This window comes from Chelonia mydas, chromosome 1 (genome assembly GCF_015237465.2).
Source record: "Chelonia mydas isolate rCheMyd1 chromosome 1, rCheMyd1.pri.v2, whole genome shotgun sequence".
Taxonomy (NCBI): Eukaryota; Metazoa; Chordata; order Testudines; family Cheloniidae; genus Chelonia; species Chelonia mydas.
The window spans coordinates 237,684,920-237,701,861 of NC_057849.1; the positions used below are offsets into that span (position 1 = coordinate 237,684,920).

At 45.5% G+C, this 16,942-nt stretch overlaps 2 protein-coding genes across 18 annotated transcripts in view; one reads left to right on the forward strand and one right to left on the reverse strand.

The window, feature by feature from the left end:
• Positions 1 to 16,942, forward strand: part of BID (BH3 interacting domain death agonist) — a 40,571-nt gene that overhangs the window by 21,290 nt on the left and 2,339 nt on the right. For 5 of the 16 annotated variants that reach the window (XM_037877577.2, XM_043540095.1, XM_037877602.2 and 2 more), the window contains 6 exons: positions 4,186 to 4,344; positions 9,791 to 9,897; positions 10,515 to 10,583; positions 11,544 to 11,751; positions 12,891 to 13,030; positions 15,064 to 15,276. In XM_037877577.2, coding sequence (XP_037733505.1) covers positions 10,575 to 10,583; positions 11,544 to 11,751; positions 12,891 to 13,030; positions 15,064 to 15,273 — 567 coding nt within the window. In that variant the 5' untranslated portion in view covers positions 4,186 to 4,344; positions 9,791 to 9,897; positions 10,515 to 10,574 and the 3' untranslated portion in view covers positions 15,274 to 15,276. Of the gene's footprint in view, positions 1 to 4,185; positions 4,345 to 6,785; positions 6,936 to 9,790; positions 10,584 to 11,543; positions 11,752 to 12,890; positions 13,031 to 15,063; positions 15,277 to 16,942 lie in introns of those variants that run through there. The other 11 variants (XM_043540103.1, XM_037877641.2, XM_037877630.2 and 8 more) reach the window with 6 other exon arrangements.
• The window catches only part of BCL2L13 (BCL2 like 13), a 119,951-nt gene that overhangs the window by 9,798 nt on the left and 93,211 nt on the right, over positions 1 to 16,942 (reverse strand). The window contains exon 8 of one of the 2 annotated variants that reach the window (XM_043540047.1): positions 15,270 to 16,422. The exons of the other annotated variant lie outside the window; for it this stretch is intronic. Within the exon in view, the coding sequence (XP_043395982.1) occupies positions 16,363 to 16,422 (60 nt within the window). The 3' untranslated portion in view covers positions 15,270 to 16,362. Of the gene's footprint in view, positions 1 to 15,269; positions 16,423 to 16,942 lie in introns of those variants that run through there. 2 annotated transcript variants of the gene reach the window in all.

Here is a 16,942-nt window from a genome sequence, read left to right on the forward strand (position 1 = left end):
CTTGGGCAATCCTCTGGGGTGGAGTGGCTGGGTGGCCAGAGGCCCCCTCACCGCGTTCTTGGGTGTCTGGGGGAGGAGGCTATGGAACTTGGGGAGGAGGGCGGTTGGTTACACAGGGGCTGTAGCGGCAGTCTGTGCTCCAGCTGCCTTTCCTGCAGCATATTAGTTTGATCCTCCAGCAGCCTCAGCATTGAATCCTGCCTCCTCTCATCACGCTGCTGCCACCTTTCAGCCCTGTCTTCAGCCCACCACTTACTCTCTTCAGCCCGCCACCTCTCCTCCCAGTCATTTTGTGCTTTCCTGCACTCTGACATTGTCTGCCTCCACGCATTCGTCTGTGCTCTGTCAGTGTGGGAGGACAGCATGAGCTCAGAGAACATTTCATCGCGAGTGCATTTTTTTCACCTTCTAATCTTCACTAGCCTCTGGGAAGGAGAAGATCCCGTGATCCTTGAAACACATGTAGCTGGTGGAGGAAAAAAAAAAAGGGACAGTGGTATTTAAAAAGTCACATTTTATGGAACAATGGGTACACTCTTTCACAGTAAACCTTGCTGTTAACATTACATACATAGCATGAGGTTTCGTTACAAGGTCGCATTTTGCTTCCCCGCACCGTGTGGCTAGCCCCTCCCTGTGGCTAACAGTGGGGAACATTTCTGTTCAGCCACAGGCAAACAGCCCAGCAGGAACAGGCACCTCTGAATGTTCCCCTTAAGAAAAGCACCCTATTTCAACCAGGTGACCATGAATGATATCACTCTCCTGAGGATAACACAGAGAGATCAAGAACGAATGTTGTTTGAACGCCAGCAAACATACACTGAAATGCTTTGTTCTACAATGATTGCCGAGTATGTGCTACTGGCCTGGAGTGGTAAAGTGTCCTACCATGGTGGATGGAATAAGGCTGCCCTCCCCAGAAACCTTTTGCAAAGGCTTTGGGAGTACATCCAGGAGAGCGGCGAATGCCAGGGCAAATTAATCATTAAACATGCTTGTTTTTAAACCATGTATACTATTTTAAAAGGTACATTCACCAGAGGTCCCTTCTCTGCCTGGCGGGTCTGGGAGGCAGCTTTGGGTGGGTTTGGGGGGTACTGGCTCCAGGTCCAGGGTGAGAAACAGTTCCTGGCTGTCGGGAAAACCGGTTTCTCCGCTTGCTTGCTGTGAGCTATCTACAACCTCCTCCTCATCATCATCATCTTCCTCGTCCCCAAAACCTGCTTCCGTGTTCCCTCCATCTCCATTGAAGGAGTCAAACAACACGGCTGGGGTAGTGGTGGCTGAACCCCCTAAAATGGCATGCAGCTCATCATAGAAGCGGCATGTTTGGGGCTCTGACCCGGAGTGGCCGTTTGCCTCTCTGGTTTTCTGGTAGGCTTGCCTCAACTCCTTAAGTTTCACGCGGCACTGCTTTGGGTCCCTGTTATGGCCTCTGTCCTTCATGCCCTGGGAGATTTTGACAAATGTTTTGGCATTTCGAAAACTGGAACGTAGTTCTGATAGCACAGATTCTTTTCCCCATACAGCGATCAGATCCCGTACTTCCCATTCAGTCCAGGCTGAAGCTCTTTTGCGTTTCTGGGACTCCATCATGGTCACCTCTGCTGATGAGCTCTGCACTCACCTGCAACTTTCCCCGTTGGCCAAACAGGAAATTTAAATTCAAAAGTTCGCGGGCCTTTTCCTGTCTACCTGGCCAGTGCATCTGAGTTGAGAGCGCTGTCCAGAGCGGTCACAATGGATAGCTCCCGGAGGCCAATACCGTCTAATTACAACTACAGTACCCCAAATTTGACCCGGCAAGGCCAATTTCAGCGCTAAGCCCCTTGTCGGGGGTGGAGTAAGGAAATCGATTTTTAAGAACCCTTTAAGTCGAAAAAAGGGCTTCGTTGTGTGGACAGATCCAGGGTTAAATTGATTTAACGCTGGTAAATTCGACCTCGATTCCTAGTGTAGACCAGGGCTTAGAGTTTCAGTTCTAGAGAACTTCTTCATGCCAAAGTGAAAGCAGCTGTAGAAAGATAAGCATCTTGACAGTGCACAAAAAAGCAGCAATGTTGCTGACTGATAGGTTGTTTCTATCCAGGGGATTATTTCTCTGTTTGTATGTGTTTCTATTTCAGATGTTCCCTCTACAAACTGCTCTAAATTATCCATACCATGCATGTGTTAGTGACTACTGCTGGAAAGTATAGTTGTTTGGCTAGAAAAAGAACCTGGTATGGCTGAGACTAAAATAATTGCTGACAAGATTGAAGATCATATACGGCCAATTAATTCTCTAAAAGTGCAATCTGCAGACCTGCATAGGAGGAGTGGGTGAAATGCTGGTGAATGGATCTACAGCTCATGAGACAGATTCTGTGCTGAACGTTTTAAGAGATGCAGCACAGAAGGTGTGGCCCTGGAGTAGAGTGGATGAAAGTGGCTTTGTGAATGACTTTTTAACCATCTAAATTCTGGGCTGCTGCAAAGCACCTGGGGAAATACTTTAATTGAGGGCAAGCTTCCCCAGGGCTGCCTATGGCAGCTGAGAACTTCTGTAGCTCCCAGCATTGTGCTACTTTCCTTCTGTTTTGCTGGGGCTGCAAGGGGAGCAGCATGGGGGCCATTTACGACCTTTCATTTGCAGCTCTTTCACACTATCGATGTACTATCAGAGCCCAAGACAGAACTGGCCCCCATGTACCTCATAAGCACAATATACAGCAGCCACCTCCCTTATGATTTAATTGCGTCTCTACTGCACGTGTCCAGTTTCACAGCAGAGTTCATTACACAAATGAGGTTCTCTGTGTGGTTAGGCAGTACAGTTGGCCACAGTTCTTATTCCTGAATTGGTGTGTGTGATGTTAGTGTGTAGATAACTGTGGTTCACCTCACCCTCTTCATTACTACTTTGCTGTGTTGCCACAAGCCACTGGATTTAGAGCCTAAACTGCTCCACACTTTTGCAAAGGAAATAATCTTCCGCACTTCGAAATGCACTGGGGAGTACTTAAAAGTGCCAACACTGCATGGAGCTGCTGAAAAACAGGAGACTTGGTCCTTGCTCTGCAAAAATTGCATTCCAAACCGATGCTAACACCCTGGGAGATCCAGAGAGAGCTCCTATTGGAGCTGTTTGTGTTTAATATCATGGTGACAGCTGTGCACCTGCAGAATTCTATATTGTGGAAACTGCCACCTGGATTCACGCAATGGACCTTGCATCTTTCTAAAACAACAGGTTGTTGCTGGATGCATTTCTTCCTCAGTCTTATGCAGGGATCATATTTATTTAACACACACGCTCACTGAAGTTTCTATGGCACTGAGTCAGGCCACAGAGCTGGGTAACTGCATAGGAGGTGGGGAATAAAATAATGCTGGGGATGTGGCCTTTGTGCAGCAGAAATTGATAATTGTGTTTGTGATGGAAGCTGTCCCACAGGGGTTACAAGCTAAGACCAACTGTTTGTGTGGCTTGATGGGAGTGTAATGAGGCAACTCTGGCAGCCGTCTGTTGCCTGGAGGAGGTAAGTATCACTGTCTTGGATGTCTAGAGCTCCTATATCACAAGGTCCCATCACCCGAGGTTCGCTAGGTTCTTACAAGTATTGTAGCCATCAGCAAGGTTGTGTTAGATACCTTTACTATCTTGAATCTGCACCTAGTGCTTTCCAGGGGATCATGGCTAGATTTTTGAAAGGCCAGTCTGGGATCCAGTGTTGTTTGGGTGAACATAGGGCCTGATCCTTTTCCCGCAGAGGCTAACTGCAACACTCCCATTGACTTAAACGATGCAGCATTCAGTCGTTATTGTGCAGAGACAGCCCAGCACAACATGAAGAAATTGCCAGACTTGTGCCTAAAGATTTAGGCAAGGCTGGTTTGCAAGTGATTTTTTTTCCAACTGCTGCTTTAGACAGAGGCATGTCTTTTGAAGCATGTGAGGCCTGATCTGCACCAGATTGTAGCAGTCACTCACATGTCCACATCAGCAAAAGTATGTCTACCTTCTAGCCTTTTCTGGGACTTATGTGCTGATGTTACAGAGTTTATTCCCAAATGGTGCCACGGTTGTGAGCCATAATTACCTGGTAACTAGCTTTCTCTGGACAATGCTACTCAGTCTCATTTTGAAGAACTGATTGCTAAGCAGTTTTGGAACCATCTCTCTGTTTTCTGTTTGTACAGCAGCCAGCACAACAGGGTCCTCGTCTGTGACTGGGGCTGCTAGGCACTACAGGAAAAACAGAAGCCTAGCACTTCCCTTGTTCTACAGTTTCCTTGCACTGCCAACTGAAGATGCTTCAGACTGTGGGCTAGGAGCAGAGCTCATGCAGATCCTGGAATGTATGTCTGAAATAACAGCAATATGTTTTTGCAAGGATGCTAACTGAGGCTGAATGGATATGCTCGATTTTTATACGCTGGGAGTCTAGCATTGGGGCTTCAAAGGGAAACGGCTCCAGCTACCAACCTGCAGTCACAGGCAGCACTAGACAAGCTGCTCTTAACTGAACTGAAACCTGGTTTATGGCTCCCAATTCTGCATTTAAATTAACGAGATGAGTTTTTAAAGGAGCCATGGAGGGGGAGGGAGTGAAGACCAGAAGGAATTAAAGTGATTGACTTTTAAATGCCCCTCTGCCTCTCAGAAGCAATTTGTGGCCTCTAGCCATTTTAAATTCACTTGTTTAAATAAATAATTGGGAGTATCAAATTTCTCCCAGTGGAGATTTATTTTCAGTAGAAAGTGAATTGAAACTTCACTGGTATTCCGCAAACTGCTTCTTAAGGGCAGGCAGGCTTGGGGAGTGGGGCCTAATGAGTTCAGGCTTCCTAAATAAAAGGAGTAGTCTAATCTAATCATATAGATATAAATCAACATCCAAATCAGAAAGGGAGCTTATGACCTTTTCCATACTGTTTTCTCATATTTTTCTACCACAAACTCTTTTCCATAGTGCAAGGATCAAGTACAATTAAAAGTATCTTTAAAAGTTTAAATAAATTTAAAACTAATGATCTGGGCCAAGATTTTCAAGTGTTTAGTAACTCTTTGTGGCTCCTTTTTTTTTTTTTTTTTTTTTAGGGGTCCAATTTGAGACTCCTTAAGGGGGCCTGATTTTTCAAAAAGTGCTGATCACCTGCCCTCTGAAAATCAGACCGCTTTAAGCTGTCTCAAGTGGGGTGCCCAATAATTGAGGCACTCAATTCTAGTCACTTTTAAAAAATCTTGGCCCTAAACTCTAATAGCAATAAGCCACTTTAGCGTGCATGAGATGATTGGTCCACATCTTGGGTCATCTGAAACGTATCTGAGGCATGTCCTGATAGACTAGTAACAAACACCCCTGGAGTGGCTTATTGTTATGTTAAGTATTTTTTCTTAGGCTACCTTTACACGCCAAGCTAGGAGTGCAATTCCCAGCTTGCATACGCATACTCGTGCTAGCTCTCATCATCCGTAGTAGTGCAACCACGGTAGCATGGGCAGCAGCCGTGGCAGCACAACTGAGCCTTCTTGAGTACATATCCACAGGGTCCCGGCAAGGTTGCCCTTGGCATGACTGAGCAGTGTTGCCACTGCCCATGCTACCACGGCTACACTACTGTTTATACTCACGCTAGCTCTCATCTAATGACCGCAGTACGTGTACGCGAGCTGGAAATTACAGCCCTGGGATATGATGAGTCATGTCCAAACAATGTCAGAGCTGCTATGCAATTATATTATTCCTGTCCCTCAGGGTGAAATTCATACAGAAGGTGAAGTTTATCTAAAACAATAATTCTTCCAACGTTTCAAATGGTTCCTTAAGGCATTTAAATAAGCTGGAGTATAAGGTGTATGTCGTGGTGTGGGAAACGTGGTGATGAGAGTTAGCTAGCTGTCGCTGGAACATATTAAGAGTATGTGTTTATACTAGTGAGACTCTTCAGATTACAAGCCTGTTTTTTGAAATACCTGGAATAAAACAGTTATTTAGTTCTTTCCTAACTACATTATGTAAGACATGGGAGGTAATTGTCCTGCTCTCCTCAGTGCTGGTGAGGCCTCAGCTGGAGTACTGTGTCCAATTCTGACTGCCACACTTTAAGAAAGATGTGGCAAAATTGGAGAAAGTCCAGAGGAGAGCAACAGAAATGATGATGGGTTTAGAAAAGCGGACGTCTGAAGAAAGGCTGAAAGAATTGAACATGTTTAGTTTAGAGAAGAGGAGGCTGAGAAGGGGGATATAAGTCTTCATATACCTAAATGGTTGTTATAAAGAGGATGGTGATCAATTGTCCACCAAGGGTAGGATAAGCAGTAATCAGCGTAATTTGTAGCAAGGGAGATTTAGATTAGCTATTAGGAAACCCTTTCTAACTATAAGGGTGGTTAAGCACTGGAATAGGCTTCCAAGGGAGGTTGTGGAATCCCCATCATTGGAGGGTTTTATGAATAGGTTGGACAAACACCTGTCAGGGATGGTCTAGGTTTACTTGATCTTACCCCTCCAAGGGGGGATGGACTAGATGACCTCTTGAGGTCCTTTCCAGCCCTATATTTCTATGCTTGTATAACCATGCACTACCAAGTTTCTCAGGGAGCAGGGATCACAGCAGAGTCACAGATATTAGCCTTTATGTTTTCCTGAATGTATTATTTTTATTAATATATAAGAACACATATGAAGATAAATGTGACACTCATGGTTTTAAAACACATCATTTGGATTACCCTTTTGCTTTTCCCCCCACAATTCACCTCCACTATGGTTTTAACTGTTTCCACTATCTTGCAGAACAGCAGATGTAGAAATTGCTTGATACCACTTGAAAGCTGAGATTCTCCCTCTGATGGAGGGTGGTTTTTATGTGTGAACAGGAATCAAGTTACAGGCAACACCTGAGTAAGAGGCCAGGTTACTTCTGCAGTGAAGACAAGCCTTATGGTGAATAGGCAGTCACACAGGACTACCTTTCCATATTCTTAGCTTAATCCCCTTCTGCCCCCCCCCCCACCCAAAACAACCATATCATGATGGTACAGTGTACATTAAAGTTGAGAGAATGTTTAGGGACATTAATTATAGCATGGCACTGTTATAGCATGGCACTGTTAACTTTAGCCCTTTAGTAGTGGGGTGGGCCATCATTCCTTCACTTAAAAAAAGATGTGTTCTTATCTCAAGTTAGCTAACATGAAGTAAAATCCTCATGAAAATTATGCAATTTGTAGTTTCCACATGAATTAGTGAGTCAAGTTAAAGACTATGGGGGAGCCCAGGGTTCACCTCTACCTGCTAGCTTGTGTTAAAACTACAAACTGCCTTGTCTTCATTAGGATTTTACCTCATATTAACAACATGCTTTTTTGTACTGAAGACAAGGCCTAAGAAAAGGGTGATCAAACAACCTGTTCCAGGGTCTCGAAAATAGAATTAGGGTGTCCCTAGAATAGCTCACTTCTCACCCTGTCCCGGGTTTAGCCAGGGTTCCCTCAAAACAACCCACTTATTAACCAACCTGTTTTCCTAAGGTCTGGGTCTCCAGGGTGGCTAAGGAAATACCTGAAGGACATGGATACAACCTTCTGATAAATGACTGGCATAAAACAGTGTTCTTTCCAAAACCCGGCATCTTTTTACTGGTGCAAGTCAAAGAGCACTCCAAACCGTATTGCCTTGCGGTTTTGAAATGTTCCCAAGTGGCTGCACCCTGTTTCCAATGGCCAGTCTGCTGCAGGTTGCTGACAGCAATTGATAACGGTTCTTTAGTCTTACATATAAACATTTTCTCCACAGTCAACACACATATATACATCTTTATTCACACACACACACACTCTCTCTCTCTGTGCTATCCTATACCATAACTCTAACTTTGAGTGACAAACTTATTTTGTCTGCTGACTTTGCTCTATTGACAGGATTCCCTCTGGTGGTGGTGGTGCTGCTTCTTTCTCTGCTTCATCGTCTCCTCCCTCCTCGTGTCGGCTGTCTACTGAGACATAGTGACTTTTATACTGTCCTGTCAGAACTTTTTAGACACTTCTGTTAATATCTTCCTGTCAGATCTTTCTTGGGTGCATGCCAACTGCCAATCATTCCAAACTGTCAGTTCTGTTTTTAGCCTGCAATTGTTGTTTACCTCATAGTTATGATCTGCTGACCTTTCCCCTACTTTGGTTTTCCCATCAATTTTATTTTTAGTTTGTGTGACCTGCAGTTTTCACTTAATCATGGAGTGACCCTTATTTAAAATGGAAGCCAGAGGTACAAAATGGAGTCTGGGGAGTTTTCTCTGGTTTCAGGAGGAGAATAGAAAGGAGGTCCTTTTGCCTCCTCCATGCCACAGCTGGTCTGGCACATTTACATCACATATGTTGTGGGTCACTGACTGAGACAGAGTGTTGAACTAGATGGACCAACGGTCTGATGCAGAGTCACAAATTTTATCCGAGACCTAACTGGTTAATGTGTGGCTGTTAGGTGGAACCAAGTAAATTCTGATAAATCATGGATAAAAGAACTGCTGCCCAAGTATTTGTATGTGGGGTTGGTTGAAATCACAAACCTGTAAAAACCCTCCAAAAAGCTGGGAAATACCTTTTCTTTCCTGAACAATTTGTGTCTCCTTGTGGTTTGCTTCTGAGTTTGTAAGTTTCTGCTTTTGTTCACTTCCTCTTTTCCACCTCCACTCTGAGTCATTTTAATGCAGAGTTTTGTTCACTACCTTAAACTGCTCCAACAGGGGCCAGGACAGATGTGAGTGTGTGTTATGGAGTGGCGCAAAGTTTAAAGCTAGTGCCGGTCAGTGATGACTGGAAGATCATATCAGAAGTGTCCTGGTGCCGCCAGTCCATTCTGAGTGAACTGGTGTCCACATTGCAAAACAAACGCAAACAAACACCACCACCACAGCTGGCACACTCAGCACAGAGACCAAGAGTTAGTGGAGTTGGAGACAAAACTCCTGTCTCCCCTTACAGCTGGGCCCATCCAGGTCAGGTTTGGTGTACATCGGCTGGGATGTGGGGCCAGCCTGCAACACTGAAGCCCACACAGTATCTGCTCTTTGGACAGAGAGCAGTTCAGAGCTCTGCGTTTGGCACTATTCACCTGCACTAAACTCTTTCAGAAAACTAAGTAGAAGTCCCCCTGTTCCTGCAGAGGGAGCTCCAGGCGTTTGTGATGCTGCCTTTCTGAAATTCTCAAGAATTGTAACATTCAAAAACCAATAGGAGAATACTTCAGTCTCCCTGGTTGCTCAATAACAGATTTAAAAGTGGCAGTTCTTAAACAAAAAAACTTCAAAAACAGATTCCAATGAGAAACTGCAGAACTGGAATTAATTTGCAAACTGGACACCATCAAATTAGGCCTGAATAAAGACTGGGAGTGGATGGGTCACTACAAAAAGTCATTTTCCGTCTGCTGATACTCACACCTTCTTGTCAACTGTTGGACCTTGATTGCATTGGCCTCATTATCACTACAAAAGTAATTTTCCCTCCCTTGGTATTCACCCCTTGTCAACTGTTGAGAATAGGCCACTTCCACCTTAATTGAATTGGCTCGTTAGCACTGACCCCCGCACTTGGTAAGGCAACTCCCATCTTTTCATGTGCTATCATACGTATTATGCTTACAGTTTTTTTTTCACTCCATGCATCTGATTAAGTGGGTTTTAGCCCACGAAAACTTATGCCCAAATAAATTTGTTAGTCTCTAAGGTGCCACAAGGAGTCCTCGTTTTTTTCTGAAAACGGTTTGTTTGTGACTGATTGCTCATGTTTCCCTTCTAGGTTTTCCTGGAGTTGTATCAGTGGCATGGCTGTGCTAAGGAGCTTTTATTAAACGTGATCGGAGGCCTTTGGCAGGATACAAACAGCTTGACTCTCGACAACACCAGGTACTTGAACTGGGTTATTTCCTGTACACCTAGGGATAGGCTGTGTGTTAGGTGCTCCCCAGGGGTAGTGCAAGGTTGGCTGGCTCAGGCTGGTTCACTTATAAATGAACAGGAGTGTCCCACAGTTAAAGGCAGGAAGCCCCTAAAATACCCTTACCACGAACCAAATGACCTGGTAATTAGGGCATCTTGGATCCTTCAGTAGCCAGGCCAGAGGTCCACCTGGAGCTAAACTTGCTCTCCGTTCCAACAGCTGGCCCAAGCTAAGGCAGAACGCCCTGACTCTAAAAGCCCCTGTTCCTTCCTAGGTCACTTGCTGTCGTGGTGATTGTCAGCCCCCAGGTCTCTCCCTTATCATGCCTATTCATAATGCTACCGGTGAGGGGAGGCATTGTGTCCTCCTATCCCACCCTTCTTCACTCCTAAAAAGGGGCCTACTTGCTCATCTGGTCCCGTGTTCACAGCCTTCCCTATGACTGCCAAATCACCAAGCATGTGTTCCTGGGGAAGGCCCATGCTCCTCAAAGCAGGGCTGGATTAGTAAGGGCTTGTCAAAGAGAATCTCTGGACAAAGTGGCTTGCAGGCTTGTTGGCATCTTCCTTTTGTTCCCTTGCAGGGAAAGGACTTGTGGGTTGAAAGCTAAGGTTAACACAGCTGCACTGTCCCAGCAGCCAGAATGGATCAGGTCAGTTCCAAAAGGTTTTATGTTTCAAAATGCTTTCAGTTTAAATTTTCAGAAGTGACTGGTGATCTTGTGTGCCCAGCTTAAGACGTGTGATTTCCCTCTGCCCCGACCCTCTGAAAATCAGGCCTCTTTTGAGTTATCTAGTGATTTTTGGGTGCTCAACTTTAGTCACTTTTTCAAATACAGGCCAAAAAAAGTGTATTATTTAACATTTAATAATTTGGGGGATGCGCAGTCTGAACTCGTTTTGGTTCCTAGTCCCTGTGCAAGTTTGGGTATGCAGGCACCATGTTTCTGTACAGCTTGGACTTTCTGCCAACATGCTGCTATCCATACAGGCAGCTCATTCCCCAGTCTGTGTGGATGAGTGTGCCTGCATATCTGTCTGCAAGCTGTCTGCTCTCTTTCTGATGCTAGCTGAACATGATCATTATTGACCTTGTCTGGGTCCCAGTCAAACAGTGAGATGAAAGATGATGCTCTTAACTTTTGAAGAGTCTGTATTTTTTTGGTGTGAGAACGCCCCCCTGGTTAATATCTCACATTGCTTATTTTTAAATAGTAAATGGGCATCCGTTGCTTATATTTATAACAGGAAATAGAATAATCAATTCCCAAATTCAAGGTAACAGGCTTATGGTCTGAGTTTGTGTAAGTACATGTTTTTAAATGGTAGTTTTAAACTCCAGCTTGAAATACATGGAGAATCTTAAAGTAATCCTTCCATCAATGGATTAGTAAAAACAAAAATCATGCACCACTTTCTGTAGGTCCTACACATAAACAAAGCCATGACAATCAGAATGCAGTCATGCAACTATACAATCTCTTTGGTTAACATTATTTCAGGCTCCTGGAGGAGGTCCACAACAGAGAGACAGTAGTGGAAAACAGTCCTCTCAGGCAGGAGTGTCTTGTTGGCTGTCAGATTCATGATGACTTATTGGTGCATATTTTTAGGGTCTGCGTGGCGATGTACAGGTGGAGCGCATCCTCGTGTATTCCTTTCTGCAGAACTGTCACAACTGTGATTTCAGAGAAGAGCTGGATTCTCTGAGAAGCCAGGTGATGGTTTCCCCACCAAAAAACTTTCTCTCTGATGAGTTTGATGATGGGGAGCTTCAGACAGATGGGAATCGGAGTGGCCGGTTTTCGAATGGTGAGCCAGGTAAGTGCTCTCCTCTTCCCCTTATCTCACTGTTCTGAAGCTGATCTCTTCTGTAGCAGAATGGTACAGGGAGTATTTTCTCTGCGGAGTATTGCTGTGCTGTAGCTCTGGATGTTAACGTATTGGGCTTTCTCAGGTCACATGGTACAGCTGATGCTTAGCACCTTATCTTACCTGTCTAGGTATTTCTGGAGCACTCTTCTCCATAGTACCTAGATGCCTTTTCTCCCATGCACTTGCAGTTTGCCATAATGGAGCCCCAAACCCCAGTCTACTTTGTTAGGCCTTGAGTTTTAAAAAGTGTTTGGGTACTTGGCACCTGTTAGCTAGTTTAGAACTGGGACTTTAGGAACAACTCGTCTCTCTGCTATTTGGGCTGAAATTCACCACATTTTGCTTTGCCTGTGTGAAGAGGAAACAGTATCCAAAGATGGCTCATGACATAGGAATAGTACTGACTGTTGTCTACAGGGTAGTGCCCCCAGGGGCATTGCTATACCACCTTGGGCTGTGATCTCATCTAGTCTCATAGGCTAAGCAGGGCTGGGCCTGCTTATCTCTTGGATGGGTGATCGCTCAGATAAATCTGGTGTTTATAGTAGGTGGCACTCTGCCCTCCAAATCAGTATTGAACTAATGGCCCCAGCATGGTGTCAGAGGTGGCTCTGCTCATAGAGATGTTGTAGTCTAGATGAGATGTAAGAGGTCCTGACCATGGTTGTGAAAGATCATGTGAAAAGAAAAGAAAGATTCTTTTCCTCCAGGATGAGGGTGTTACTACAGTGACCTGGCCAAATTTCATTTCAGTAGCTATATTTTAAATTCCCCCTGCAGTATCATTTGGGTGAGATAATATTTCTCCTGAGCTGTTACGTAGTGCTGCTGGACATTCAGCTCTCTATTCAGGGCTATCGTGTTCCACCTCAGAGGTGGCTGCATGCCAGTGATGAATGGCATGATCCCTGGGGCATGTAGTAGTTTCTAACGCTTTGTGGGGAGAGGTGCTGTGCGCAGATGACTGCGAGAGCGCCTTTGGGGTACTTGAGCATGTTGTACACCTGCACTGGGCCTAGATTTGGTCATGTCTGTATGTGAACAAAATCCTGTTTAAAACCATCTCTTTGTTTTTCTGGAATTAGATTCTGTGATTGATGAGGACATTTTCCGGCTCATTGGAGCTCAGCTTGCTGAGATTGGGGACCAAGTGGCTAGGGAGATCCAACCGAGAGTAGTAAATGATCTAGTGCAGCAATTTGTGAATGAGAATCTGTCCAAAGAGGTAAGTGAGGAATTCAGCTGATCAGCAATAACTAAAGAAGGATGAAAATGTAACAGATATCTCCGGATGTGATCAGCAAGAACGGAGAGTTGCCTGGATTGTTGTTTTAGGTAGTTTGTTGCTTTCGGTATGACCAGTTCAAGAATCCATCCTTTGCATGCACCTTCCATGTAAAGATTCCAGAAAACATTACAGTAGCTTCACAACACCTTGAGAGGTAGGTCCAGGAGTGTTGACATCCCCATCTTGCAGTGGGGAAGCTAAGGCACAAAGGGCCTGACTTTCAGATGTGCTTAGCGCTCTGTGGCCACTGAAGTCAGTGGGAGTTGCAAGGACTCAGCACCTCCTGAAAATCAGGCCCCAAGTGCGCTGCAAAAAATCCCACAGCAGCGAGTCTCAGAGTCTGAGTCAACTGTCTGGGGCTCACGCTATAGGGCTAAAAATAGCAGCGTAGACATTCCCGCTTGGGCTGGAGTCCAGGCTCTGAGAGCCACACCCATCTTCAGGTTTCAGAGCTTGGGCTCCAGCCTGAGCAGGAACATCTCCACTCCACTGCCATTTTAGCCTGAAGATCAGGGCTCTGAGACTCGCTGCTGTGTGTTTGTGGGGGTTTTTTGGTTTAGTTTGTCTTTTGTGGTGTAGATGTGCCCTAAGTGACTTAGCTAACACTGAACCTTGTGCATTTGTTAAGACTGTAAAACCCTCAGCTGTTTCATGTACACAGCTCAGCACACTGGTGCTTACGTAATACTATCAGTTGCAGAAACTCAGCAACCCTGAGATACTACAGTGTTGGGAGTTGCAGAAAACCTTGAGAGGAAGGAACTCTTCCAGCTCTTCCAACTCCACTCATGTGCTTTAGCCATAAACCATCCTTCCTCTCAGAAGGACCCAGATCTAGATCTGTTAGTCAGTTTTGTTCGCCTCCTTGGAGCTCTCCGTTATCTTCAGATAAGTGGCCTTTTGGCGCTCATCCACTCTTGCCTAGGATGGTGTTTCCCAAGCATCTCCTCTGTGCAAGTTACAGGGAAATGCAGTGTGTGATCTATTATGCTCCAGAGTCAAACTCTCAGCAACTGGGGTGTGGTAGACAATGCTGGATTATTTTAAACAATCTGTCTATTCATATAATAAAACCCCTTGTTGTATAAACTCTAACAGTCTGGTCCAGAAAGACTCTGAGTAGCTGCATTTTCCACAGACCTTCAGTGGCAGCTGTGAGTGCTCAAGACCTTGTTAGGCCTCCAATTTATGACCTTGGTATAAAACTTTTAAACTCCAGCAATGTAGGAGGCAGAGACATGCACCTTTTTTGCTTGGGACTAGTTAAGTTTTTTGTGCATTGCTTAGTCAGAGTAGTTATGCATCTTAGTTTGTGTAGCATCTAGATCAGTGGTGGGCAACCTGTGGGCCGCATGCAGCCCATCAGGGTAATCTGATTGCAGGCCGCGAGACATTTTGCTGAAGTTGACCGTCCGCAGGCACAGCCCCCCAGCTCCCAGTGGCTGCGGGGGGCCGTGCCTATGGACGGTCAACATCAGTTTGCCCACCACTGATCTAGATTGTGTTGCTGGGGATATATGTATTTTTCAGTGATCCAGAGCAGCGCCTGGATTAATTTCTCATCAATACCCTCCACCACCTGCTCTGTTATCCTGGGTCTTTGCCTTGTCTAATCTAGGGCCCAGTCCAGTGGGAGGGCACCCAGCACCTTTCAGGATCTGGCAATGTGTATGTACGCTCTTCAGGGCAGGGACCACATCTCACTTCATGTTTGTAAAGATAGATTTAAATTTACCAGCACTATATGTAACTTCTGTTCTGTGTAAATCCTGCAGTTCATGACGGTGACCCCCATTGCGTAAAAGCCACTCAAGGTGTGAAATGCCACCCAGTATGAGTCCATGTGTGCTTCTGCATTGAAGGGATTGTAGCAGTGTTTTGGGGTAGTTGGGTGGGTGAAAGTTTTGTCACTCTTACAGGCCGTAGTGGGATATTTTATTTACTGTAATTTTTCTTTCCCCTCTGTTCAGGAGATAATGAGACGTCTGTCTAATACAGTGGAGGGGCTTGTGAGAACCATACCTTTGGAAATGGAGCAGGAGAAAGCCATGTTGGTGCTAGCGATGGTTTTAGCCAGAACAGTAGCAAACAAAATGCCATCCCTTCTACACCGTGTCTTTAACACCACTGTGAATTACGTCAACCAGAACCTCCACAATTACGTTGTTAACCTGGGATAACAAGTAAGAATCATCAAACTGTCACTTAAGCTGTGGGAGTCTCCCAAGAAAAGTGGCAGAAGCCTGCTAACTCAGCTCTGGACAAAGCAGTTTAGGGAATAATCCTGGCTGGGGATGGGACTGCGATTGTATGTGATCTAGCAGAGCTCCCTCCATCTCTAATTGCTATCTATATTCCTATAGAATCAATGTGTCTACTTAGCCACTTAAGGCTTTGCAGCAGGAGCTGGAGTCCCAGTCTGCTTAGGTACTGATACTGTTAGGGGATGAGTCTGGCCAAGGGGAGTTGCGGGGGGAGCTGTGTGAGAAACTTGCAGCTCCACCCACTTGCTCACCTGAGTTCAAATCCAAAGGTTGACCTCCACCAGCACAGTGTGTCCACTAGCTCTGTGCCTGTAGGCAAGGGGAAGTGTGAATAGTAAGTCACATGTTCTCACAGCAGCTTCTCCTGGGAGTGGCATGGATGGGCCCAGGAGTGATCAGTTCCTCCAGGGCAAGGAAGGTAGTTTCCCAGACTAAGCCCCTATTCTGATCATGTTCCACTCATCTCTGCACCCATTTCTGTCCTGCTGGGTTCCCCTTCTCTCTGTTTCCCACCTGAAACCACCACTCTAAGTGGTAAAATTAATTTTAGTGCCACAGGGTCAGCTACAGCAAGGAGAGGATGGGGAAATGTTTAAACAGTGACACCATTCTTCTTTTCTGTCTGTGGAGCTAACATACAGTTGGAGCGACAGTGAGCCAATATTTGTAGTTGAAAGTGTCCTGATGAGGTGGTGTTTTCAAAGCCGGAGACAGAGAAAGTGAGCGCTAAACCAAGCTGTTACTGAAGAGGCAGCTGGGCTCTGATAAATAAGGAACTGCCTTTACAAAATAACTACTTTGCCCATAGTGTACCACTGGGAATTTGAAACCTTGGCAGTGATGGTGCATTGACACGGGCAAACTTGCCCCCCTAGTCTTTAGATATGGAAGCACCTGAGAGCAAAGGGTGCAGTGTCATTCCACTGCAGAAGGAGATGGAAGTATGCATGGCAGGATCCTTGGGAGGTGGTCAGTACCGTCTGCATTGTAGAGCTGAGCTGCATCCTAGTCTGCAGGTATAGCGTTTCTGGAATTATTCAGATCCACAAGCTCTTCTCTCTCCTCCTGCACAAACACAGGGAGGGCACATGAGCTACGGGACATAGTGGCTCCAGAACAGCTCCTCAGGCTGTGCAGTGGGGTCAGGATTTGGACCGTAGTTGTTTTAGCTTTTAGACTCTGTTGGCTACAATAATTGTGTCTGAAAACTGACTGGCAGGTGTGTTAGTGGGTTACCAGTGCCTACCTGTCTTGAGTGGTGGCACAAAGCCAAATGAGAGTGACACTTCTCAGGTGACTCAAACTTTAATGCAGTGCTTGGGGCAGCTTATTGCTAGAGTATGCAACAGAACCAGTTCCCTACAAGTTAATACTGCAGAAACAGATCCACAGGTGTGTATTGCCTTGAGAACTGGCCAATCCCCAAGATTTAGATGGGAAGACGAGAAGGTGTCTGGGTGGGGCTCCTGCCATGAGAACCAGCCCTTTAGCTCCCTGGCTGACACTTAAGTCTTGCCTGCACTAGAATGTGTAGCTATACCAGCAGACTCTTTCTAGTATAGACCCAGCTCATATTGGTAACAGA